A 25,489-nucleotide genomic window follows, 5' to 3' on the forward strand; every position below is an offset into this window, starting at 1 on the left:
GGGCTTATGAGCCATTGCTAGCAAGACAAGAACACTACGTAAACAAAATTATCCCCACAGAAATGGCTTGTTATATGGTTTCGGGGCTATCTTAAAGGTAGTTATCTTCTATTTTTTAGGGTAACTACAGAACGGCATCAGGTATATGGACTTGAATAATTTTGATAACCCGGAGTAGGCCAGGAGTAGCGTTAAGTGTTGCTGATGACAGCGGGCGCAGGGCAGGGGGAGTCCACAGGTATTGTCTTAAAGCAGGCTTCCTTAACCTCAGCCCTCCAGATGTTTTTGGCCTACAACTCCCATGATCCCTAGCTAGCAGGACCAGTGGTCAGGGATGGTGGGAATTGTAGTCTCAAAAACATCTGGAGGGCCGAGGTTGAGGAAGCCTGTCTTAAAGCCTCAGCGGTTTATCTGCCTTTTCCATCTCACCCTCCACCCATGTTTTGTTCAGGCTCCATCTCATAATATGACACAGAAGGAGGAGTTTGTATGATGAAGGTTCCGGAAGAATGTGCTTCAGAGGAACTTCAGCCCTAGTGGGAAACGGTGGCTTTCTTGGGATCCGCGCATGTGCTCTGCCACAACAGCCCCCCCCCTCTCTCTCTCTCCCTCTGATTGCAAACCTTTATCCACCCTGCCAATATTGCACATTCAGAAACAGAGGGATTAAATCAATGGACCCTTCCCTGCCAGGATCTAGTCCTGGGGGATGCTCCTGTTATGGTTTTTCTGCATCAGATGCCACGTCCCTGTTTTTCCAGAGAGACGCACAGTTGGGGAAACGATGGAAAAGCAATCTGAAACATCAGAGAGCCACAGGTAAGGCTGAGAACGATTACGATTGGAACGTGGGGGCCCTTTCAGCTGCTTTCAGATGAATGCCTCAGGGTTTCATTCAACTACAGAGTTAGACCCATAGAAATCAATGAACAAAGTTAGCCGCGTCTATTTATTTCAATGGGCCTACGCTGAGTAGGACAAGCCTTGAACCCTCAGCCTTGTAAACCATTGGAGGGACGTGAATAATGTTGAGGGGTATTTTAGTGGGTAAATTAGGCCCAACTTGAAACTTCGGCTTGCTTTTCCAATTTGGGGGGGTGGGGGGTGGAGAGAGCTTTTTACTCATGCATTTCCACCTCCTTCTGCTAAGGCTGGTTTTTGTACTTTTGCTCCCCCTGTTTTGATATAGAAAGCTATTTCTGATTGTGTTCTTTTTTAAAAACAAAACAAAAGCCAGCTTTTAACAATCTTGCTTCACATGTGCAGTACCCTGTGACTTACTAAAAGAGTGTGTTATTATGATGTGTCTCCTCCCACACCACAGGCCCACACACTGGTGCCTTTAGATAGGGGAGTCTTCCTTTGATGTTTTTTAATCTCCCTTTCATCACTGGAAAAGATGTGGCAAGGAAACTTCTTTGTTTTTAACAAAAAGCCCTCACATAGGAATTTATGGCATAGGAATTGGTGCCTGTAAGGAAAGCCCAAGTTTTTGCCCTGATTGCCCTGGTATCATGCGAACCCCTCATGGGGCACCCAGAATCACAGGACCATCATGTTAAATGTCATGTAAATAAAAACTGGAGGGATCTGTTGTGATTTAGTTACGAGGGCCCGGGGCGCAGCAGGGGGGGGGGTGCTAGTGAGGCTATGGCCCCAGGCACACATTTTTTGAGGTGGCATGAACCAAGCACACACACCCCACAAGCACCCCCAGCACAGCCCGACCTGGTGCAACTCTCCACCCGCCAAGGGCTGTGTCAGCTGGCCAGGCTCCACCCTCCCCCCCCATGTGGATGGACAGGCCCTTCTTTGGGGGGGGAGGTCGGGTCGCTCTGGCAGTGTCGGTGGTAAGGGCTGGAGCTCCCTGGCCAGCGTGTGTGCACACCCCCCCCCCACCATGCACGCTTGCCCTTGCCCACCCCGGACACCACCAACCAATGCTACGCCACTGTACAAGGGAGTACCCTGATGTGAAAAGTGAATGGCATCTGTCCACTTTCATTAAAATCTTCTGCACCACCAAGCTGTCCTTTAAAAGCCCATGGAGTACTTGCTCATTTTCACATTCATTCTCACTTTCAAACTTTTGAATCCACTTCCCGAAGAGACCCCCCTTTGTGCTAGGCCAAGACTGGCATCCTTCAGCATGACATGACATCACAGCAGACAGAGCCAGTGGCAGTCACATGTATGCCACTTCTTCCACATCTATCTATGGTGTGTTAGTGCACGCAAAGCAATGACGGAGTTGTGTGTCTGCGTTTGACATATTGATTGGCATGTCCAGGACACAGAAGAATGAAGGAGGGTGCAGAGAGAGGGTCACAGGCAGAGATTATAAGAGGGCACAAGAGGCCTGACCACATTCGAGGTCTGTTGTATCGAATGGACCAATAATTACTTTATATTATGTTCATAACTACCACGGCTAGCACCATCACCCTACATCTTTGGGCATCTGCCAGGGCCCCAACTCCCTGGTGGGGGCCTACTGCTGATTCCTGCCCTGGGTCCTTTAAAAAAAATATGACTCAGTGCCTGGGAGGCCTCTCATCTCAGCCTTTTAATTGAACTCAGCTGGTGTTTTAGGTGGCACTCCATAAACACATTAAGGAGATGATGATGATTTCTTGGGCCCTCAACACAGGACAGGTAGCTCGGAGTTTCCAGGGTGTGAGCTTTGCCATCTACCACCCAAGGTAGTCCAAAGGAAAGGTGAGAGGTCCCAGTGGAAGAAGGCAGAAGGTGCAATCTGAGGCACTGCAAAAGCACTACAGGCCTCAGGTAAGAGTGTCACCCCTTTAAATGTCCTGCAACTCTGCTGAGGGACTGGGGGAGCTATATACAGTGGTGCCTCGCAAGACGAAAAGAATCCGTTCCGCGAGTCTCTTCATCTTGCGGGTTTTTTCGTCTTGCGAAGCAAGCCCATTAGAGGTTTAGTGGCTTAGCGCTACAGTATTAGCGGCTTAGCCGGCTTAAAGATCAGCTGATAAGCGGCTTAACGATCAGCTGATAAGCAGCTTAGCATCAGCTGTTAAGCGGCTTAAAGATCAGCTGATAAGCGGCTTAGCCATCAGCTGTTAAGCGGCTTAAAGATCAGCTGATAAGCGGCTTAGCATCAGCTGTTAAGCGGCTTAAAGATCAGCTGATAAGCGGCTTAGCCATCAGCTGATAAGCGGTTTAGCGGCTTGGGAAAAAGGGGGGGAAAGGAAAAAAACCCCGCAGGAACTCGCAAGACATTTTCGTCTTGCGAAGCAAGCACATAGGAAATTCGTTTTGCGAAGCACCTCCAAAACGGAAAACCCTTTCGTCTAGCGGGTTTTCCGTCTTGCGAGGCATTCGTCTTGCGGGGCACCACTGTATATAAAGGCTAAGAATGGTTGGACTCACTGGGAAGACTCTGGTTTCCTTGTTGCTTCCTATGAGGTCTAGGTTTTCTTCTTTTTAGGTTTGATCTCTGTATCTGGTACCTACAACTGAACGAGTCCAGTTGAAGGTAATATCGTCCCAGTCTTGCTACTTAGCATCATGAAGGCTCCTGGCTTGAGAGTCAGGATGTTGCCCGAAACTAACAGCAGAAAGCATGAAGTGAAAGTGACTGGGTCACCCAGGGAGTAGATGTTTGAACCTGGGTCACTACATCACCCCTGCTTTCATCAGCCACATTTCTGAACATCACCACATGTACACTGAAGGGTTTTGTTTGACTGTCAATAGGTAGCAAGTGCTGGTGTTGGTTAGGCTTTCCCATGGTATTGACTTGAGGCTGAAGAAGTGTTTTGTGGGAAAGAGGCCGTCATGAGCTTAACTCTCTGCAAGTGATCATGGCTAATTAAACAATCTATGCCCTTTTAAACTGGGGGGGGTATCGTTTTTGTTCCTTATTATGCTATGTATTTTGTGTTTTTATGTTGTAAATATATGTTTTTGACAATTTTTCTGTGTATTTTGGCCACTAATTTCAGCTTTTTCTCTCTAGTACAGAATTCAGATTCTTGTTTTTAAGTGTAATATACACATCCTTTGTAATAAGCATTAAATCATTGGGTCAGCCCCACTGCTTAATGCAGTTTTGCGTTCCTCACTAATGGCTAAGACTGCTAGCAATTTCGGTGGACGCAATGTGCTTTATTGCACTGCCGACTCAGCCTCACTTCCGGTCTGTGCTCAGTCCTTTGCAGTTTTTCTCATGTCTTCAGTGTAAATTTGATAGGCACAGGAAGTGTCATTAGATACTGAACCAAGAGTCAACAAAAAGGAGCTCTTCTTCTAAGAATGGTACATCACTACCCCCCCTCCCGATTTTATACCATATGAACTAACGCTGGTAGAAAAGATGTTTTGCTTGTTTCTTTCTCTACTAGCCTTCTCATGCTGCATTGCAGAAATAACAGCACATACACACACACGTTTTTTCTCAACAGGAAAAAAAATGAATTGCACACATTGGCAGCGTAATTATTGATGTCTTCATCCATTCACTGCCTACCAGAACATTAAGAATTGCCCCCATCACTAAAAGTCACATTTTGCATGGCTACTAGTTTAGTGTATTTATGGTGCATGAGTCACTGAGCTTTCTCCTGATTGGCTGAAAATTAAACACCCCTGGGACTGTCAGTCAGTTACAGCCATTCTCAGCTTCATTCACAGATTTATTTCACTTGCACACAGGGAAATTCATTCAGAAAACTTCATTCATAAAAACTGCAACATTCTCTTTCTTTTAATCTTCCATACAAATAAGCTACCATGACCTGGCTACTGAGGAAAACCTACGGATGACTCGAAAGGCTGCTGAAGATGCTTCACTGTAATATTTCCACTGACTGATGATGAATCTGAAGTCCAATTGTGCCGGATCATAAATCTACGAGGAGTATTTTGCTTATTGTGGTGCTAAAGGATCTTTCAAGAATTGCCAGGGTTTTACTGAGAGAAACTGAGTTTCATCTGCAGAATTATTTAACATGGGATCTTCTCACCTACATTTCTGTGAATTAAGAATTTTTAAAATCGCATTTTTCTCCCGACAGAGAAATTCAGCATTAATATGCTAATGAAAAATCTCCTTTCAATGCTGCTGTTCTAGGAAAGGTAGAAATTTAAACTCTCTTGTGCTGTTTTGATATGAAATAGTGTTTTCCTTTCTCATTTTGAATATATTTAGATAAAATTAATTGCAGCCAGGGTTTGACTATTGCTAAAATGGGGCTATGGTAGTGAGAGGTCAAAGCAGAGCTTGCTTGCATGCATGCTTGCAGAGCTCTTCAGAATAAACTGTTGTAGTTTTCTCTGGTTTACTTGCATGCATCTGTGTGTGTAAAATTAATTCAGATTTAATTCCAAATAGCCAGATGTCCAGACAGAGCGAGGCTCAGTTTCTTAAAAGGAAGAAGTCACCTGGGAACCTGACGAGGACACCAGTGACAACCAAATCTGCTCTTTTCTTCTTTCTTTTCAAAATAGTTCTGGTTTGCCTAATTCCATATTTCTTTCTCTTATTTATAAAAAGGCGGCCGATTTAGAGAAGGGTGGGGTAGGGAAAGAGAACCCAGTTGCAGAACTTTGAAGGCTATGAGAGAACGCATTCCACACAGCCCCGGCGGACACATACTATATGTAGGACTGTTGAGAGACCTAGGAATGCTTCACAGGGCTAAGTACAGTCGTTTTAAAAATGAATCCCTCACATCACTGGAGGAAGATGTGCAGAGCCGTCCTTTGCACCTTAAAGGCTCTTCGTCTTCTCATTCCTCAACGCCTAACATGCCCATTGAAGATGTCACCATAGGGACACCGGACAGCTCTCTCGCTCTGTGCACCTTGATCCCACGGATGGCTAATATCAAGCTGGCCAACCCTTCCACCTTACCAAGCTTCAAGAACTTCTGCCTACGGACTAAGGAGGTACCAAGAATTAAGCTCACAGAATGCCAAACTGTCCCGAGCAGCCCAACCTTGCCAGAAATCAATTTAACCAGCTGCCTGACTGCTTCTTATTCCCGGGAAAACCCAGACAGGCCAACGAAGGCCAAAACAAACATCCAAGAGGACAGTTTCTTGTCTGGCTCTGAAGAATCGGCTTTCATATCTAAACAGGAAAAAGACTTTAGGCAGAGGGGTGAATCCAGTTTGGAGACTGGGATCTCATACACCGTCCAAGTAAGTTGCTTCTCAAAATATCTCTTTTTGACATGGTAGATTACCTGCTATTAAGAATTTAAAAGCAAGACCAACTTGGGAATTATGTGGGGTGCTAAAAAGCGTTGAAAGCACTATAGTTAAAATGATCCTAATCCTTGCAGCAGTTGTGCAAACCAAAACAAAATTCCAGTATTATCCTCATGCTGCAGATGTGAAGACGGAGGCTCACTGTGTAGTTTCTTTAAGACCATTTTGTGATGTGAGTTGGTGATACTTAATTTCAGGATTTCCTGGTTTATGGCTCACTTGCTAGCTTTTATCCTGTGCCAGTACATAACCCACCTCGTCTTAAAGGTCTAGGTTGGATTGCAACAGAAAAGCTAGGCAGAGAACCATGCAACGCTGAAGACATTTCCTCTCTCATATGGTGGTAAAAGAAATTCAGATCTCCCTTTTGGGCTGTGTGTATTCACATGTACGGAAGCAGACTGGAGTTATTTTTAAACCAGGTATGCATATGTCTCAGCTGTGTACACACTACACAGCATGTGCAAAGCACATTGTCTTTCAGATAAGACTGGGGGGGCGGTAGTTTCTTAAGGGCTGTTGGGAATTACAACTCTGTGCATGGTAAAAAAACAACAACAGTGCCCAAATTTCTTTGAGGGGAGGAAAGAATGTGCTTTAAAGGTATAGTGTGAACATTTTATGTATGTTTTATATTTGAGATGTGCGTGGAAATGTGACAAACGGCGTGTCATATGAGAAAACAGTCTCAAGATGCATGACAACTTAAGCCATGAGCTAGTACACTGAGGTAGCTGTTTTAAAGGCATAGTACAACGTGTTCCTGGTGCAGACTAGATCAGCCTGTCATCTGACTTGATCTCTTTTCTGCATAATGTTATGGGCTCGGCCCAGAAGAAGAGAATAAGTTTGTGGATAGGGATGTGGAGCCACTTGGAGGAGTGCCAGTGCAGAGGGCATGTTACCCGAGGAAATCCCAAAATCTACAACACTACAACTGCTGGTCACTCAGCCATAGCTAAAAGGGTTTCCGGGGAGGAGGGGCATAAGCAGGGATGGGGAGCTTGTGCACCCCCTAGATGTTTTGGACTACAATTCCCATCTTCCCTGACCATTGGCCATGCTGCCTAAGGCTAATGGGAGCTGGAGTTCAACAACATCTGTAGGGCCACAGTTTCCTTATACCCAGCATAAGGGAGGAAGGAAGAAGATTGCAGAGGGGGTCGTATGTTGTTCAAAATGATTCATGAGTCCAGGACTTCTCAAACATTTTGAAGTGGAACTAAGCTGTAATTTGACTTTACTGGACCCACTTGTAAACTATCCCTACCTTGCGAGCCCTACTGTCCCCCTTTATAACACTAAACAGGAATATCATGTAAAATGCTTGGTGCTGAGAAAGTTTATATTTAATTTTCAATTTTAATAGGGAACGCAGCATGTTCCCCTCTTTGGATGTTTCTAATCCACATTTTTCTTTATCGTTTTTGCGGGGGGCAGAGGGCAAATAACATGGGTATTAGGCAACTAGTAGGCCCATTGAAAGTAGACATGCCTACTTTGAGTATGAGTAAGACGGATTAGAACCCTATCTATTTAAATAAAACTTAAGGATGGTATTATAGATGAAACGAAGGAGGGAGTAAGAGGGTTGCTTCCTTCTGAAAGAAAAATGGCATTGAAATAAGGGAAATAAGGAGGCAATATCCTGACTGTGCAGCCTGCGTAGGAGCAGATTGGGACCCACAGCTTAAGAATCACTGTGTTTCTCAGACTGCCAGAGAACTGGCATATCCAACATTTTATCATTAACCCAGAAGATGAAGCCCTCAGCTCAGATCTCCCAGTATCCTGCCTAGAACAAATGAAAATTACAAAACAAAGCATATGCCCCAAAACAACTGTGCATGTCAAAGATGTACAAGCTTCCATTTTTATTTTTTTCAAGTCAGTTCAGGGCAAATACCTAAAGATCAAATGATTTGGATTGTCATTCCTGTGTTTACCATGCAGTTGGGTTACATTCCATCTTTCTGTATAAAATGCACTCGGGACAGCTTGGGCATGTTATGCAGTTGGTGGCTGCACAGCTTGCGACGCGCTGAGCAAAATGTTGATGTGTGATGTCCTTCCATGTGCTCTGCAAACCCTTATGTTCTTGCAGACCCCAGCTAGCGAGAAAAAGCAGGCATATTCACGAGCATAGGGAGCTGCCTTACTGAGTTGGATCACTGGTTCATTGAGCTGAGTAGTATTGTTTGCACGTAATGCCAGTGGCTGTTTAGAATTCCAAACAGGAGTCTTTTCCCAGCCCAACCTGGGGGTGTCAGGGATTGAACTGGCGACTTTCTGCAACCAATACATAAGTTTTTCACCCAATGTACAGCCTTTCCCTTTCTGCTCCTAGTGGGCCCCCTTAGAATCATAGAATTGTAGAGTTGGAAGGGATTCCAAGGCTCAGCTGGTTCACTCCCTGCAGGTCAGTAATGAACACCCACATATCATATTCCTGCATTGCAGAGGGTTCGTAGATGATCCTCAGGGTCCCTTAAAACTCTATGATTCTATGACGCCATCAGTCTAGCAGGAAGTTTGGGCTGACGAGGAAGGATGCCTGCACGGTGTTCCAAAGGAGCATCAACCACATTGCAAGCCTTTTTGTTGAGAAGATGTTGTTTTGTCTCTTCTTCACCCTCTGTGATTGCCACAAAAACCACTGAATGCTATTGGGACTATCACACATTTGAACATGTTTTCACTTTAGTTCTTAGCCCCCTTTTCATTCTTCTTTATTTTATTTGTAGCAGAGCAAGATTCAGTTTTTAGCAGGTCTGGATTTGGATTTTCGAGGTCTCGCTTTAGATCTCTCTGCTGAACTCAGACTTTTTTGGGGCAGCCCTGGTTCTGTCAGTATTTCACAGTGCAATCCTATATACTTCTACTCAGAAGTGAGTGCCTCTGAATTCAGTGGGGCTTACTTGCAGGTAAATGGGTACAGGACTGCAGCTTTGAAGATTCAATTTCTTCGTCATTTTGTGAAGCAGGAATAGTCTCAAAACAGCTTTTAGGGGGAAAGATTGTAGTGCAGTATAGAGGCGGCTGGTGCTGTTTTGGCTTCAGAATACAAATCAGGTTAAGACAACAAGATATGCCACTGGGCCGAATTCTGCTGACTAGCCTACAGAGGTTTGCATTTTCTGTTTTGCGTACTTTAGCAATGGCCCCATTTACCACTAAAATGTGGCCCCTGAAAGGTTGCCCAGTAAGGAATGTGGCCCTCAGGCCGAAGAATGCTTGCCACATCTGCAGTAAGATGTTCACTATGAGTAAACACCCTTCAAAAGCTGGAGATGGCACCTTCCAGAACTGCCTACCATTGTAAAGTGCATATCAGACAGAAGGAAACTGCACATATTTCAGAAAGGTGTTTGCAGAGCCAAGCAGTCCTCCTAGCGAGTCAAAATGCACATCACTGGGATTTTTCTTTGAAGGAAACACAGTGCCCAGATTAGATAATCCTGACCTAGCAATTGGTTCTTCCCTTGATGGGGGATAGTTAGATCCTGAGCAAAGCCTGCCCATCTGACTTAAAGAAAAAAATCAGACTGGAAAATGGATTCCACGCAACATGCTGGCCCCAATCCAGAGATCTTCATGGATTGCCATCCGCTGCATGCCTTCCGTGATGGGGGAAGAGCTCCCTTGCTGAACAGCTGGCCCAAACTGTCAGCTTTGATAGCACTGGGCACCTGTTACAGCGGGAAGGGGGTGCTAGGCATGAATTCCCTGCCCCTAAACAGGTGTTCGCTTCTGGTCAGAGCTGACAGTGTTATCTGTCTGTTTGACAAGTGTGGATAGGGTACACAAAAGCATATTGGGTGCATCAACATTGTGTGCATGTGAGCACACATTCAGGTGGGCAACCTGCTGAAGCTCCATTTCTGAATGAATATTTCCTCTCCTGGATTGACCTCCTAGCTTGATCAGGGTGCCCAACTTCCATTGTGGTTGCAGAAGTACCATAAATGGGAAAGGTGATACCAAGAGGTTTGGAGATAATATTTCCCGGTTTATAGTTTGGCTATAGTAAAGGTAAAGGGACCTCTGACCATTAGGTCCAGTCGTGGCCGACTTTGGGGTTGCAGCGCTCATCTCGCTTTATTGGCCGAGGGAGCCGACGTGGCCAGCATGATTAAGCCGCTTCTGGCGAACCAGAGCAGCGCACGGAAACGCCATTTACCTTCCCGCCAGAGCGGCACCTATTTATCTACTTGCACTTTGATGTGCTTTCGAACTGCTAGGTTGGGAGGAGCAGGGACCGAGCAATGGGAGCTCACCCCGTCGCGGGGATTCGAACCGCTGACCTTCTGATCAGCAAGTCCTAGGCTCTGTGGTTTAACCCACAGTGCCACCCACGTCCCTAGTTTGGCTATAACTTAAGGCAATAGCATCATAGTGAATTCTGTTAGCTTATTCTGCTTTTGAGGCAGTGTTCGTGTGTGTGTTATGGAGGAAGAGAGAGGAAACATACAAAACTAAATATATTTTTCCTTTGAAGTGAGTGCACACCAAGAAGAAGATCGAGGGTCTGTTGATGGGATAGAAAGTGATGCCTTAATATGTTCGTTCTCCGTCTCTCATATCAGAGGTTAATTTTGAGGCAGCACTCTGCTCTGGGAGCATAATAATGCTTAGAATTTAATGCTGCAGAAAACCAACTTAAATAGAACTGATTAGAAAGTTGTGGTAGCATCTGGGGATAATTAAACTAATGAAGGTGAAAAAAGCAGGAGTATCAGGAAACGCAAAGTGGCAGGTGCTTGGTGATCAAATGCGTCAAGGAATAGTTAGGGATTTCACAGATAGAAATCAATGTTTCCCTGGGAAAGGCATGAATTATGTGAGAAAAAAGTAATATATTTATTGTTACTTTCATAATTATTAGATGTCATTCTAGTATTTTCCTTCTTTTTTGGTATTTCTCCCCCCTCCCCAATGCTCTTTTGTATTTTGGGGTAATAAAACTATACATAAAAGAACTTTAAACACATTCTTCACATATATTATTGCCTTTAAAACAACTCTGCATAGTGTTGCGGAATTGCTGTATGCGGGAGGGATGGAGCACATGCTTTGCACAGACAAATGTCTGCTTGGATCTGACCACGCACCTCCTTGTCCACGTCCTCAGCCAAAACTCATGCAACAAAAGTGGGCAAGCCAGTCCTCCAGAAAACCTTGCCAGATTCAAGTGCAGCAATAGCGGAGCCCGAGTCTCTCACAATGCCTCACAAACACATCACCGTGGGCTTCAGAGAGCACGTAACAAGACACCAGGCCATCTCAAAAAGCACCCGCTGGATAATATGCAAAGGATGCAATGGAGACTGAGAAGGAGTTATCATAGATAGGAACACAGAAAGCTGCCTTATACTGAATAGGACCATTTGGTAGTGGAATTCCCCATCAAATAATTGCACCTGTTAGGTCAGCTGGTCTTATTTGCATACCCTGTTTCCTTCTCTCTCAGTTCCTGGCAGAGCAAAGCCTTTGCTGCACCAGTGGTTTCTTGAGAACCACATTTTCCACTCCCCACCTCTGCCTTGCTTGCCCACCTCCTGCCTACGCTTGCTTTCAACTCTTTCCCAATATGGATTCTGGCAGAATATTCAAGCTGGTTTTTTGAAAAATGCATCAAATTGCAGCTGATTAACAATAAGAAGCTGTCTTCTACTCAAGTCAGGCTGTTGGTCCATCTAGCTCAGTACGGCCTACACTGACTGGCAGCAGTTCTCCAGTGTTTTAGTCATGGGATCTCTCCCAGGTCTAGGATTGAACCTGGGATCTCCTGTGCACAAAGAAGGAACTCTCCTGCGGAACTGCGGCCCTTCCCCAAATTAAATTACGGGCATTTGAATTTAAAAGTTCTGCAGGGAGCAGCGACAGCCCTGCATTTAGGCAGAGTGAGGTGTCAGCCTCAGATGGTATGAGGGGTGGGAAAGAGCTGCCACCCATCTTATCCTCCACAATAATAATAATAGTTACAGGTAGGTAGCCGTGTTGGTCTGCCGTAGTTGAAACAAAATAAAAAAATTCCTTCCAGTAGCACCTTAGAGACCAACTAAGTTTGTTATTGGTATGAGCTTTTGTGTGTATCTGAAGAAGCGTGCATGCATATGAAAGCTCATAGCAGTAACAAACTTAGTTGGTCTCTAAGGTGCTACTGGAAGGAATAATAATAATTTTATTATTTATACCCTGCCCATCTGGCTGGGTTTTCCCAGCCACTTTGGGCGGCTCCCAACAGAATATTAAAAACACGATAAAACATCAAACATTAAAAACTTCCTTAAACAACTTAGCCTGGGTAAATGCATAGAATCATAAAGACAGAAGGGACCCTGAGGATCATCTAGTCCAGCCCCCCGCAATGCAGGAATATGCCACAGTCCCATATGGGGATCGAACCTGCGACCTTGGTGTTATCAGCACCATGCTTTAACCGACTGAGCTATCAGCCCGAGGGACACATCCCCATATGGACAACCTTCTGCGGTCCATATGCTCGTGATGGGCAGGGCCAGAGGCAAAAGTGAAGGGAACAATGAGTTTGAATTTCACCTTTGGGTAGAGTAGGTTTGTTTCTACACAGACTTGTGTATCCTCTCCGTCCTCCATCCAGGCCAACAAGAAGTATAACCAGGGTGCAAGCACAATTTCTAGCTAGGCATAAACACCTAAAGGGGGTTCAAAGCAGCATTGGAGACAGAGGTGTAGATTTCTCTGGGTTTAGGTTCTGCCTGAGATCAGAACTGCTCACTTGGGAAGGCTACATACACAGCCTGGAGGTCAGGGCTCTTGTAATCTTAACAATTGGGCAGAAGAAGGAATTTTGGCACCTGCGTCCCTGTAGAGGTGAGAAGAGTCTCTAAAGACTTTTTAATATTGTTTTGCAGATGGATGAGTGTATGTGCAAAACAAAGCACTTTCCAAAATTAGAGTATGTAGGCTTATGCTGAATATATTTTTGTCTCTGCTCTGCCATTAGATTCAATATGGGGAGGGGAATCGCACCCAAGATGCCAGGGAGACTTGGGGTGCTTTTCGGGTGACCTATCTCTTGAGCATCCTGTTTTGCAGGGAGATTAGCTGATGTTGGCTATTTAATAAGCATCCATTCTGATGGTTTGTGGGGACATTAGATGTCATTGGGTCAAAGCAAGTGTTATAACACACTGTCCAATGCATTTTCCTGTCACTTTCCTTATCACAAAAAGTCTGATATGGGGGTGGGGAGAATGATGGCCAAGGTTTGCCAATCAACTACAGTGGTACCTTGGGTTACAGATGCTTCAGGTTACAGATGCTTCAGGTTACAGACTCAACTAACCCAGAAATAGTACCTTGGGTTAAGAACTTTGCTTCAGGATGAGAACAGAAATTGTGTGGCGGCAGCATGGCTGCAACGGGAGGCCCCATTAGCTAAAGTGGTACCTCAGGTTAAGAACAGTTTCAGGTTAAGAACGGAGCTCCAGAACAAATTAAGTTCTTAACCCGAGGTACCACTGTATAATTCCACAACCTGAATTTGCTGGGATGTGATTCAAAATAAGACAGTCCAGAAGCACTTACAGCTCTTCCCCTCCAATCTGACACTGACAGTCCTGGTGATACTCGTCCAATTGTGTATTTTCATTAAGCTCAGTCAGTTCCACAGGAACAGAGGTGAGGAGTCTCAATCAGTCAGGGGTCAGCAAACGTTTTCAGCAATGGGCCGGTCCACTGTCCCTCAGACCTTGTGGGGGGCCGGACTATATTTTGGAAAAAAAGAACAAATGCCTATGCCCCACAAATAACCCAGAGATGCATTTTAAATAAAAGCACACATTCTACTCATATAAAAACACACTGATTCCCGGACCGTCCACTGGCCAGATTGAGAAGGCGATTGGGCTGGATCCAGGCCCCGGGCCTTAGCTTGCCTACCCATGCTTAGTAGTGCAGTTCCTGGGATCTCTCATGGTTCAGCTTTCAAAGGCAGGATTCACCTATCACTGCTTGAACCTTAAGCTGCTATGAAATGATGTAACAGATAATAATTCCTAGGATTTGGAAGAAAGGCCTGATGGCATAATTAGTAGAAGGCTGGTATAAATTCCAGTTTTCTTGAAAAATGCAAATTAAAAATCACATGTAGTGCCACCGGTGTGAGTTCTGCTCCTCCAACCCACTGGCCTATCTTTCAGTGTCCTGGTTTCTATCCCTGCTAAATTGCTGTCCTGATAGTGCCTTGCAGTGGCGTAGCGTGGGGGGTGCAGGGGGGGCCGGCCGCACCGGGCGCAACATCTGGGGGGGGGCGCGCTCGCACTCGCAGCTCTCTGCCCCTACCTGGCTCACTCACACTCTCTCACTGCAGTGCTGGCTGTGCGAATCCGATCCGAGCCGCTGGGTTGCCGCCCACTGTGGAGGGGGTGGGTGCCAGGCGTGCGGTGCGGAGAGAGAGCGAGGGACTATCTGGGGGAGGGACAGTGCAGCGGCCGCCCAGCGCAGTGCTAAGCGCGGGAGAGAACCACACCAGACCAGACCAGGCAGCAGCAAGAAGAAGCTGGCAGCGGCGGCAGGTTAGGGGTTAGGGGGCGCAAATTACTTGCCTTGCCCCGGGTTAGGGGGCGCAAATTACTTGCCTTGCCCCGGGTTAGGGGGCGCAAATTACTTGCCTTGCCCCGGGTGCTGACAACCCACACTACGCCGCTGGTGCCTTGCTTTGGCCTTTTGTGAATACCTTCTTAAATTTCCGCTGGTGTGATTTGCCGGTGTCTTGGAACATTTGCCAGGGCAGCCAGAAGGCTACTGATGTGCTCATCTGGGAGCCTGTGAGTCTGCTTCTATCATCATGTCTTGTGTGAACCATGGTGGTTTCATTCCTAAGGGTCTGGTGATCTCCTCTTAACATGCATACAGAGAAACACATTCATACATGAATGAATGTTTAAGCCTGTGCATGTTTAAAGAACTTACTTCCCCCCAAAGAATCCTAGGAACTGCTGTTTACCCTACACAGAGTTGTGATTCCCAGCACTTTTAACAAATTACAGTTTCCAGGATTCTTGGGGGGGGGGCACACATTATGTGCTTTAAATGTGTGTTTAGTGTACCTTAGCATGTCACATTTCGCTTGAGAGGCTCATTTTGAACTGTTGGCAACAGATTGCAGGACAAAATCATGTTCCCCACCCCCAAACAATATGTTTAACCTAAGAAACAAAGGCTCTCCTGGCTTTTAAAACTGGGGATGGCAGAGTACCGTATTTTTTGCTCTATAAGACGCACCAGACCACAAGACGCACCTAGTTTTGGGAGGAGGAAAACAAGAAAAAAAATATTCTGAATCTCAGAAGCCAGAACATCAAGAGGGATCGCTGCGCAGTGAAAGCAGCAATCCCTCTTGCTGTTCTGGCTTCTGGGATAGCTGTGCAGCCTGCATTCGTTCCATAAGATGCACACACATTTCCCCTTACTTTTTAGGAGGGAAAAAGTGAGTCTTATAGAGCATATATGTGGCATTCAGCAGAAGAAGAACCTTCCGCAATGTATCGTATGAGGCAGTGCAGAGTTGGGTGGTACATAAGAAGCTGTCTTATTAAAGGTCAGTTTGTGTTATGTGTACTCTGACGGCCGCAGCTCTCTAGAAACAAAGGCAAAGGTATCTCCCATCACCTGCTCTCTGAGCCTTTGAGCAGATGGTTCCAAGGGTTGAACATGGGACTGAGAATGAAAGGAACAGGGTTAACAATTGCGTCAAGACTGCAAAATGTTGGAGGGTATGCTCTTCTTGGAGACAAATGCCCTATTGCATGGATGGGGAAGCTGCGAGCCTCCAGATGTGCTCTTTAGTCCCAGCCAAAATAGCCAACAGCCAGGGATGATGGGAGCTGCTGTGCAGTAACATCTGGAGGGCCGCCACCATCTCCCCATCCTTGCTTTGTCACATACTATCACTTTTAAGGGGTGGAATAAAATAAACTGATCCCTCTCCTCCTCCACCACACACACACACACACACACACACACACACACACAGAGCAAGGTCCTTCCTCGTGCACCCAGGTTCATGCTGCTTCCATTTAATCTGAACAGTTTGTGTGTGGACATCAGTAATGCAAATGTGGCATTGCTTCCAAGACATTGCCACCCTTGCTTTCATTGGTATCTTACCTTGGCTCAAGACAGAATGCATAAGGGTCCAAGGCAGTCTCCCCTCAGGGCGCTGTCTGGACCAGACATAATCCTGCATAGCTTCAGTGCGGTTGCTATATTTTTGCCTTTCTATCCACCCAAGACTCCCATGAGGAGGAAATGAACTCCAAGTGACTCAGTGTTTCTCAAACTCATCTATGATTCAGGAGCTGGGGGAATATATTTTTAGCTTCTCCCTCTCTTTTAGATCCACTGCACCGGGTGCAAACATTTAATTATAATATCCAAATGTGTGTCAGTATACTTGAGAGCACAGGTGTCTGCCTGAAGACCCTTACAGCTCCAAGCCTTACCAAAAGAGATGGACAAAGAGAGAGTGGGCTGCAGCTGTTCCATCTGCTTCCTTTGTAATTACTCCTGATGAGTTGTGGTTTGGCATCCCGTGGGTGACTGACCTGGCAAAGAAGCCTGCCAGATGCGCTTGCTCTTTGGCATTCGTTACTGAGTCCCTTACTGAATGGCAAAGTGGCCTGTTCACTGAGAAAATAGATCAGTTAAGCATCGTAGGAGGACATGGAATTTCACATCATGCCTGGCTCCAGGAAGTAGCATGATACAGTAGACGCCAGGGCTTTGAAGCTACCAGGGATCTACTGAGGAGGTCAGCTGGATCTAGACCAGCCTTTCTCAACCTGTGGGTCCCCAGATGTTGTTGAACTACAACTCCCTGTTGGTTTCTATTTCCCTCACTGAGCAGCAACTGCCTGTCACAAGACATTGTTTACATTCCACAGTTCAAGTTACTGTTGGATTCCCACGGGAAAGGGAGACTGGATGTGACGTACACTGGTTTCCTGTTTTGTGTTCTGTCGTTTCTTTGGAGAGAGAATTGCTCTCTGCTCTCACAGAGGCAAGAGGTACGTTTGTGTGTTCTCAGTATAGATGAGAAATAAAATTAGCATGTAGCACGATACCTGCTTATCCTTTCATCTGCGGAACTACACTCTGCTATACCAGCTCCAGATGGGCCGGAGCTGGACAAACTAACACTCCCATCACCCCTAGCTAGCAAGGCCAGAGCTCAGGGATGATGGGAGTTGTAGTCAACATTTGGGGACCCACAGGTTGAGGGCCGTTGATCTAGACAGAAACAAAGGTATTTGGCAGGGGTCAGCAATGTGCTGGCTGGTGGTCTCCAATGATGTCTCCAAAACGTAGATATTTCCTCAAAAAATCACAGTGCACAAGAATACTGTTCCCGCTCAGTTCCTGTTTGCACTGGCTCATCTTACCAGCGCGTTAGAAAAGCTTACTGGATCAGGCCAAAGGCCCATCTATTGCAGCAGCCCGTTCACACATAACAGCTTTTTTAAACCTAAAGAAAAAAAGAGGGATGCAAACCCTCAATTCTTTCTCAAACCTAAAGACGTACAGTGGTACCTCAGTTTAAAAACAGCCCTGTTTACGAACTATTCAATATAAGAACTCCGCAAAACCGGAAGTAGTGTTCCATGTAGTGAACTTTACCTTGGTCTACGAATGGAAGTTGAATGGTGGAAGGGTACCGGTCAACATTCCTGGGCTAGTCATACCAGTGATTTTATACATTATAAAGCAGCTTCACAAATAAAAAGGTTTGCTGAGTTACTCCAGCATAGCACAAATGGGATGCCGTTAACATATGTTTTGTGGTATATGATGAACTTCTCAATATAAGTTGCTGCTCCTACTGAAAGATCACGATAAGTTTAGAACAGCAGAATCTCTTGTTCAGGTACTTAGTAGCGTGTACTAAGATTAACAGAAATTCTATGGATTACATAGTGATCCTGGTTTTCTTCTATGGTGTCGTGATTTGATATTTTTAATTGGTCCTGTAACAATTGTAAAATTGAATGACCGTGCAAGGTTTGTTTCCCTGACATACAACTAAATTTGTAAAATGGGAAGTAGCCATATCAGATTAAGTGGGTGATTATGATGATGACACATAGAACCATAGAATCATGGAATTGTAGAGTTGGAAGGGACCACAGGGGTCATCTAGTACAACCCCCTGCAATGCAGGAATATTTTTGTCCGATATTGGGCTCGAACCCACAACCCTGAGAGCCTCATGCTCTACCAACTGAACTATCCATGCAAATTACTAACCTAGTATTTGATGCCTGTCACCAGACTAAGCTGGGACACGGGTGGCGCTGTGGGTTAAACCACAGAGCCTAGGACTTGCTGATCAGAAGGTCGGCAGTTCGAATCCCTGCGATGGGCTGAGCTCCCGTTGCTCAGTCCCTGCTCCTGCCAACCTAGCAGTTCGAAAGCATGTCAAAGTGCAAGTAGATAAATAGGTACCACTCCAGCGGGAAGGTAAACGGCGTTTCTGTGCGCTGCTCTGGTTCGCCAGAAGCGGCTTAGTCATGCTGGCCACATGACCCAGAAGCTGTATGCCGGCTCCCTTGGCCAGTAAAGTGAGATGAGCACCGCAACCCCAGAGTCGGTCACGACTGGACCTAATGGTCAGGGGTCCCTTTACCTTTATTCTTCTGATTGTGTTTGTTTTAACTGATTTCAGTATTTTATTTTTGTCCTTTGTCACTCACCTTGGGACCTAATGATGAATAAATAATGCTACTCCTAAAGCGGCTTATAGTAATCAGGTGTAAAATCTAAAAAGACACGACATACAAGGGAAAGGGGATGAGGAGGGAAGAGAAAACAAGAAAACTCAAGCACCAGTTCTCAGATTTACAAAGGTCCTATAAGAACGGCCGAGGAGGAGACAAAAAGAGCTGGCATCTCAGCAGAGCCAATGGAGTGGCCCTGCTTCGCATCTTTCCCTGTGCTGCAACAGTCAGATGATGACTGATAGCAAAGCAAAGGTCACATAGTGTCTCTGGCATTTCCCCCAAGACCCTCAGAGTTCTTCAGAGCCATTGGTGTTCGCCCCACCTTGCTGCCTTCCAAAACCAGCTCTACCTATTTTTCTCAGTTCCTATTGAAAACTACAGCCATTAATAGTCCCAGGAGCTGGAGTCACCCATTGACATTTTTTTTAAAAGCCCAGATCCTAAGAGATGCTCCTGTATTTAATGTATTATTCCTGTTCAAGCTTTTAAGTGAAAGTGGCTTTTGTGAAATGCTGATAAGATTAACTCTGCTCAGGATAATTTATGGCAAAACCCCTGGTATTGATTTCTCTTCTCTCTCTCACCCTCCCCACCCCAACCTTGCAGTTTTTGCTCAGCGTAGCTTCCCACACAGATGTGTGCAGCGTGATCTTACTCACAGTCATATGATCTCAAACTGTGACTCACCTACTCCTCCAAATCTTTGGCTTTATCAAGCATGGCGAAGCACAGCTCTGCCAGTTTGCAAGATTTCTGCTCTTAACAGAAAACAGAGCACGCATATAAATATGTTGCCTCCCTTTCATAGCATAGATCGCACATGTTCTTCAATGGATAAATGATCTCAAGGGGAATTTTTCAAATGTGTGATTCGAAAAGCCTCTTCATAAATACCACCCCCCTTAAAATCTACATCTTAGACTTGGGAGCTAATTGCAGTATTATATGAAATGCATTGCAACTTCTTTGTTATTACATTATATATGATGCCATATTAGGGATGGGAACACTGATTCTGTTTGCATCTAAAGGTGACTCCATCCATATGGAAACTGAAACACAGCCATCCTTCAGAATTCACGCCTGTCCAGATTTTGCAGTACAGTTCTCCCAACTGACCCTTTTTTAATAAACAGAAATGCATATACATTAGGGGAAAGTGTGCATAAGAATGAATATATTAGAAAATAATAACATACAAATATGCATTAGATTAGGGAAAATTGCCTACAGAAATGTATGCATTAGTCAATGTTAGGAATGGTGAGGTCTAATTCTGGTTCTCCCCCTTTCTCAATTTACGATCCATAAATTCAGTTTTCCACGTTTCTGCAGCAGTTATCCATAGATAGATAAATAGATAGATATAATTCTCAAGAACATGCATCACAATTTTAGTGTGAATTTCTCCTAGCACACACATTTTTGTATGCAGTTTTGACTAATGTACACATTTTTGCAAGCAATTTCCCTTAATATAATGCATTTCTGTATGTTATTTTCACCAATAAATGCATTTTTATGCACACTTTTATGCACTTCTGACAGTCAGGAAAAATGAGAAAACATTTGTATTTACCCAGGCGTTTGATGGCTGAAACACACTGCTCTTGGCAACCCTGAAATCACTGGATAAGGTTATGTTTTCAACTGTAACTGTTTTTAGAATGTTTTAATTGCTTTTAGAATGCTTTTTTATTGTCTTGTTTTGAATGTGTTTGCTGCTCTAGGCTGGATATAAATTCCATAAATAATAAGAAATGGGGAGATTTTGGAATGGGTTTATGTATTTCTGTGCTATCATTTTAAATTAAGGAGTATATCTTTTGAACGTTTTCTGATTGGAACTTCTTTCTCTTTATTTTTCTAGATAATTTTTAAACAGCTGTGATTTCTCTCTCTCTCAATATTTACTCTAGTATATGGGCTGTATTGAAGTGTTGCAGTCAATGAGATCTCTGGATTTTGGCACTCGGACACAAGTTACCAGGTAAGTAGTTGAAGTTTGAAAGAAGCAGCTTACTAAATAGTGAATCATTTATTTTGCAGGTAGAAGTGATTGTTTTTCAAATTCTACTGACTTTTTAACGTAGTCCTTTTTGTTCTGTTTGAGGCTACAATAGCAGCTCATAGGGTCGGCTGCCTCATGATGTGAGGTGAGGTAATCACCTCGGGTAGCAGATCTGGCATCTGAGAAGCACACCACACACCACCCGATTTTCTTTAGCCTCCTATTCCCCTTCTGGCTTCCTGGGCTGTCCTGGCAGCTCACAAAGTGTAGACATCAATAAATAAAAAATGCATCTACGTGCAAATATTATCACGTGGGAACTTGCACATTCTTATTTCTACTGTAATTTTCAAGAGGGTAAGAAAAGCAATAATCCTTTTTGGAAAAGTGGGAGAACTGGCTTTTAAAAAATCGTTGCTAAAGTCTAAGTGAAAGAGAAAGGGGGCCTTTTTGTTGGTGGCTCCCGGCTCTGGAATCTCTCCCTAGGGAGGCCTGCCTGGCACCCAGGTTCAAATTTTTCTGCTTTCACGGGCCTCTCAAGATCTAATTTTAAGTCCCTGTGGTACAGTTGATAGTTGTAATATATGAACGTATATGATAGCTGTTTTTGTTCTGCACTGTATGCACTATTTTATTGTGCCTATTTTGTATTTAGGTCTTTATGTTGGTCATCTCAAGATTATTGTGGTTTTATCAGAGCATGCTTTTCTTTTCTTCTTATTTGCATTACACCTAGAGAAGATGTTTTATGAGATGTCTCATAAGTATATAGAAAACACCCTGCTTTCCCTTAAGCCCTCTGTGACACCATTGTGAGTCTCCCTCTTGGGACTAATATCAACTTGGCTGGTGGAAAACTTTCATGTGGTCTGTGGGGGAAAAGAGTTTAATCAGCTATTTACATTTTAAAATAAAATAAATTGCACCCTTAATTGCTTCCATGCACTTAACATCACAACTAGCTTGGCCCTTAAAGAGAGGAAGAGAATCAGTGGTAACCACAATTAATAGCTGGCTAGTATGCCGATCCAAAGCTTGGGTAATCTTGAAAATCTCATTTATAAACTTATGTTGTACATATTTCTGATATGCTTAGCCATATTCTGTACAGGCTACATGGTTCTGCTTCATGCCATGCCATGGAAGATTGTACCAAAATTCTATTTTTTCCCCCCCTCAGACAATTCAACATTAACTTTATGCCATATGTACATCTGATGGATTCCAAACTGTGCTGTAATCTTTGTGACATTGGGCTTATCAGCTCCCCAAAGGTTGTGAATGATGATTTCTGAACACACAAACCTAACCTTATAATAACGCAAACACCTCTTTTTCCAGTGAGACACAGTTCGGGAACATACATCCTACTGCATATCAGAACATTCAGAATTGATCAGAAAGAATGAGAGTTTTCAACTCTAGACCAGAGATTCTAATCTATCCCACTATATGGGTAGTAAAAACTCAAAAATATTGTCTCCTTCAGCCAAATCATCTAATGCTTCCCCATACTTAAACTGCATAGCCATGTATTAGATTAATGTTAATAACATTCCATGTTTTATTTAGCAGAAGGGGCTTGTTTCTGGAGCTAATTTCAGGCTGCCAATAGTTAGCAAGTATCAGGAAATAAAGCAGCACCTCTATTTGTTGTCTTGATCCTAGGTTTTATGCATCTCCAGTATATAGCCTGGTAACTGGTTATACCACATGGCGTTATGTGGCAGACAGAATGTGTAAAAGAATTCAGGCATGCCCAGAAATCTGATGGAACAGAAACTGCACCAAATGTTTGTGCTCTGCTGCATATGTGATGCACAAAAAAGTTCTTTTCCACAAAAAATGCAAGCAACTGATGGGGCAGGATGGGAGGAAAGCAAGTGGATCAGAAGAAAATGACTTGTTGTCAACATTAGACAACTATCCCAAGAATAGGAATTGAGAGAATCTGTCTGTTTCAGTTTCTCAGTTTTTCATTTTCCCCAATCTTAAATTCAGTTCTCATTTCCACATTATTTTGCTTTCTTTTTTTTTAGAATTCTGCATGAAAATTCACCAGCATTTTAGTGCAAATTTCTCCTAATATACTCCTAATATACATATATGTATGCAATTTTGCCTAATATGCACATTTATACAAAGCATATAGTGCACTAATATAGTACACTTTTGTATGTTATTTGCAGCAGTATATGCATTTTAATTCACACGTTACCCGAGTTACATGCATCTTTGTACACCTCACATGACTGGAGAACTGCATTGCTAAATTCAAAGGAGTGCAGATTTCGAAGTGTGTGTGTGTTTTGGTCCCCATATTGTTTGGAATGTGTGGATGAAGTCTGTTCACTTAAATGGGAAGTGAAGGAAATTTCTACCTCGTCCTTAACCAAGAGGGATCTGTTCAGGCATCTAGACATGTAGCTGATGAAGCTGAGTGTCCACATTGTGATGTTCATATGAACCCCACTGAACAGATACTGAATGCCCCTTTTGATGTAGATGAGGATGTACATCTTCTTCCAAGACTTCTAGTTGTCGTAGATGCCTGGTTGCATGCAACTAGAACTGGCTTCAGAGGCTGACATTTACAATGGGCACCAGGCCATTTGAATCACTGCCCTGTTTTCTTCTGTTTTTGCATGCATGGTCTGGGGGGGAAAAATCAGTCTAGAAAATAGGTTTGGCTGCCCTTTTGTCTCTCAAGTTGCCACGCAGAACATATTATTGTGTCATGGTCCCTGTTTATATCACTACTATTTATCAAAGTGATATTGGAAGGGAAATGACGTTCAGTGGTTGGTGTTGAATGCATTTCGTTTAATAGGCTAAAAAGTCTCAGGCTTCAGCTTAGAAAGCTGCGAAGAGCCTGTGGCTAGATATTATTTCACTAATATATTGCCCACCACCAATCATACGAATGAATATCATGAAATGTCTCCATTGAGCAGGAAGCAATAAAGACAACCCATGGTTCCCTGAAGGCTATTTAAGCATGAACTACACTGTTCTGTATGTCATCTTGAGACGTCTATAACTTCCTCTGCAAACAGATTTTCTGCTGTACAGAAGCACAGATGTGGTATTCCTATGTTAAATCTAAGATTGGAATTAATTGCTCCTGTGTTTCACTTCCACATGTTGGAGGGGAATCTCATATGCCTTTCCTCTGAGAACAGGCATGCTTTCCTAGACTCTGGTCAGATAGGAGTGTGTCTTTCAAGATTCTAGTTTTTTCTTTGCTTCCCACCCCCAACCTTGGTGAAATTGATAGTGGCGTGAAGGATTCTGAGGCAACGGCTTCTTAATATTTTGACTTTTGTGCCACACAGCACAATTGTAGGAAATTGTCAGAGCAGGGACATCATTCAGAGGATGGCAGAGGGCGAATAGGTTTCTCTCTCTCCCATTTTTCAGACCACATGTCATTAACCTATATATCTGATCATTGTGAAGAAGATAAAAAAGACCACAAAAGCTCTGAAAACAGTTGCTTTAGAAAGTTCATCTTCAATACATCCAGGAGCAGACCTTTGGACCTTTCTGTGAATTTCTTCCCACCCTCATTCTGAAACCGAAAACATTGTGTCTGGGTGAAAACATACACACAAAATAATGAGGGAGCAGGATCAGGAAGGAAAAAGAGAGAGGCAAGACTTCTTTAAAACGAATTGCAGACTGATAGGGAACTTAAGATTAGAAAGATAAGAAACTGAAACTGACATTCACCCATACCTAACTTAAACCATGCAACGGTGACAAAGGATGCTATTTCACACCGAGGCCATAGCACAGCAGTGGAAGGCCCCCGCGTGCTTCCTGTAGGGCACTAAACCCTGCAGGCTCAGCTGCCTTAAGCACACAGTTTGCTTGTGTCCAAACTTAGGTGCAGGGGCCAGCAGCCTGGCAGGAAAGGGAAGGGTCAGCACTTAGTAGCCAAGCATCTTCTTTGTATAAAGGATAGTCCCAGGCTCAATACCCAGAATCTCCAGGTCTGGCTGGGAAAGATTCTCTCTTTGACATCCTGGAGGGCTGCGGCCAAGTCAGTGTAGATCCGGTTGGGTGATGCTTGGTAGGGTTGTTGAGAGTTGTAGTTCAGCAATATCTGGAGGCCCAGAGGTTCCCAACACCTGGTGTAAACAATACTTAAGCTAGAGGAACCAATGTTTTGATTCCGTACAGGGCAGCTTAATATGTTCTTGCGAGAGTTGCATCTGTTAGAAGGCCTGTGTCCAGGGTTATCCCTTACCACCTGGTAGGAGATATTACGTATATTTTGGTGTCTGGAATGCTGGATTAAGGAGGACGAGGTGGGGCAACACCTGTTTGCACATTCCACTGCACTTGTGGATACATATCCAATATTCACGGGGGTTCCTAGTCACGCCAGTGGTATATCTTGCTTCCAACCAAGGAATCTCCTTTGTCAGATAGGAGCGGGTGCCCAAGGACACATAGTCCCAGCAAGAGACAA

At 44.3% G+C, this 25,489-nt stretch overlaps 1 protein-coding gene across 3 annotated transcripts in view; it reads left to right on the top strand.

Annotated features, from left to right (window-relative positions):
• The first annotated feature begins 370 nt into the window (after positions 1-370).
• SHC4 (SHC adaptor protein 4) overlaps positions 371-25,489 on the top strand; it is a 56,765-nt gene continuing 31,646 nt past the window's right edge. Inside the window, exons 1-4 of one of the 3 annotated variants that reach the window (XM_080980387.1) lie at positions 371-819; positions 2,651-2,787; positions 5,519-6,168; positions 20,921-20,991. In XM_080980387.1, coding sequence (XP_080836513.1) covers positions 5,581-6,168; positions 20,921-20,991 — 659 coding nt within the window. In that variant the 5' untranslated portion in view covers positions 371-819; positions 2,651-2,787; positions 5,519-5,580. Of the gene's footprint in view, positions 820-2,650; positions 2,788-4,657; positions 6,169-20,920; positions 20,992-25,489 lie in introns of those variants that run through there. The other 2 variants (XM_080980385.1, XM_080980386.1) reach the window with 2 other exon arrangements.

Source organism: Podarcis pityusensis, assembly GCF_964106645.2.
Source record: "Podarcis pityusensis genome assembly, chromosome: 14".
NCBI lineage: Eukaryota > Metazoa > Chordata > Lepidosauria > Squamata > Lacertidae > Podarcis > Podarcis pityusensis.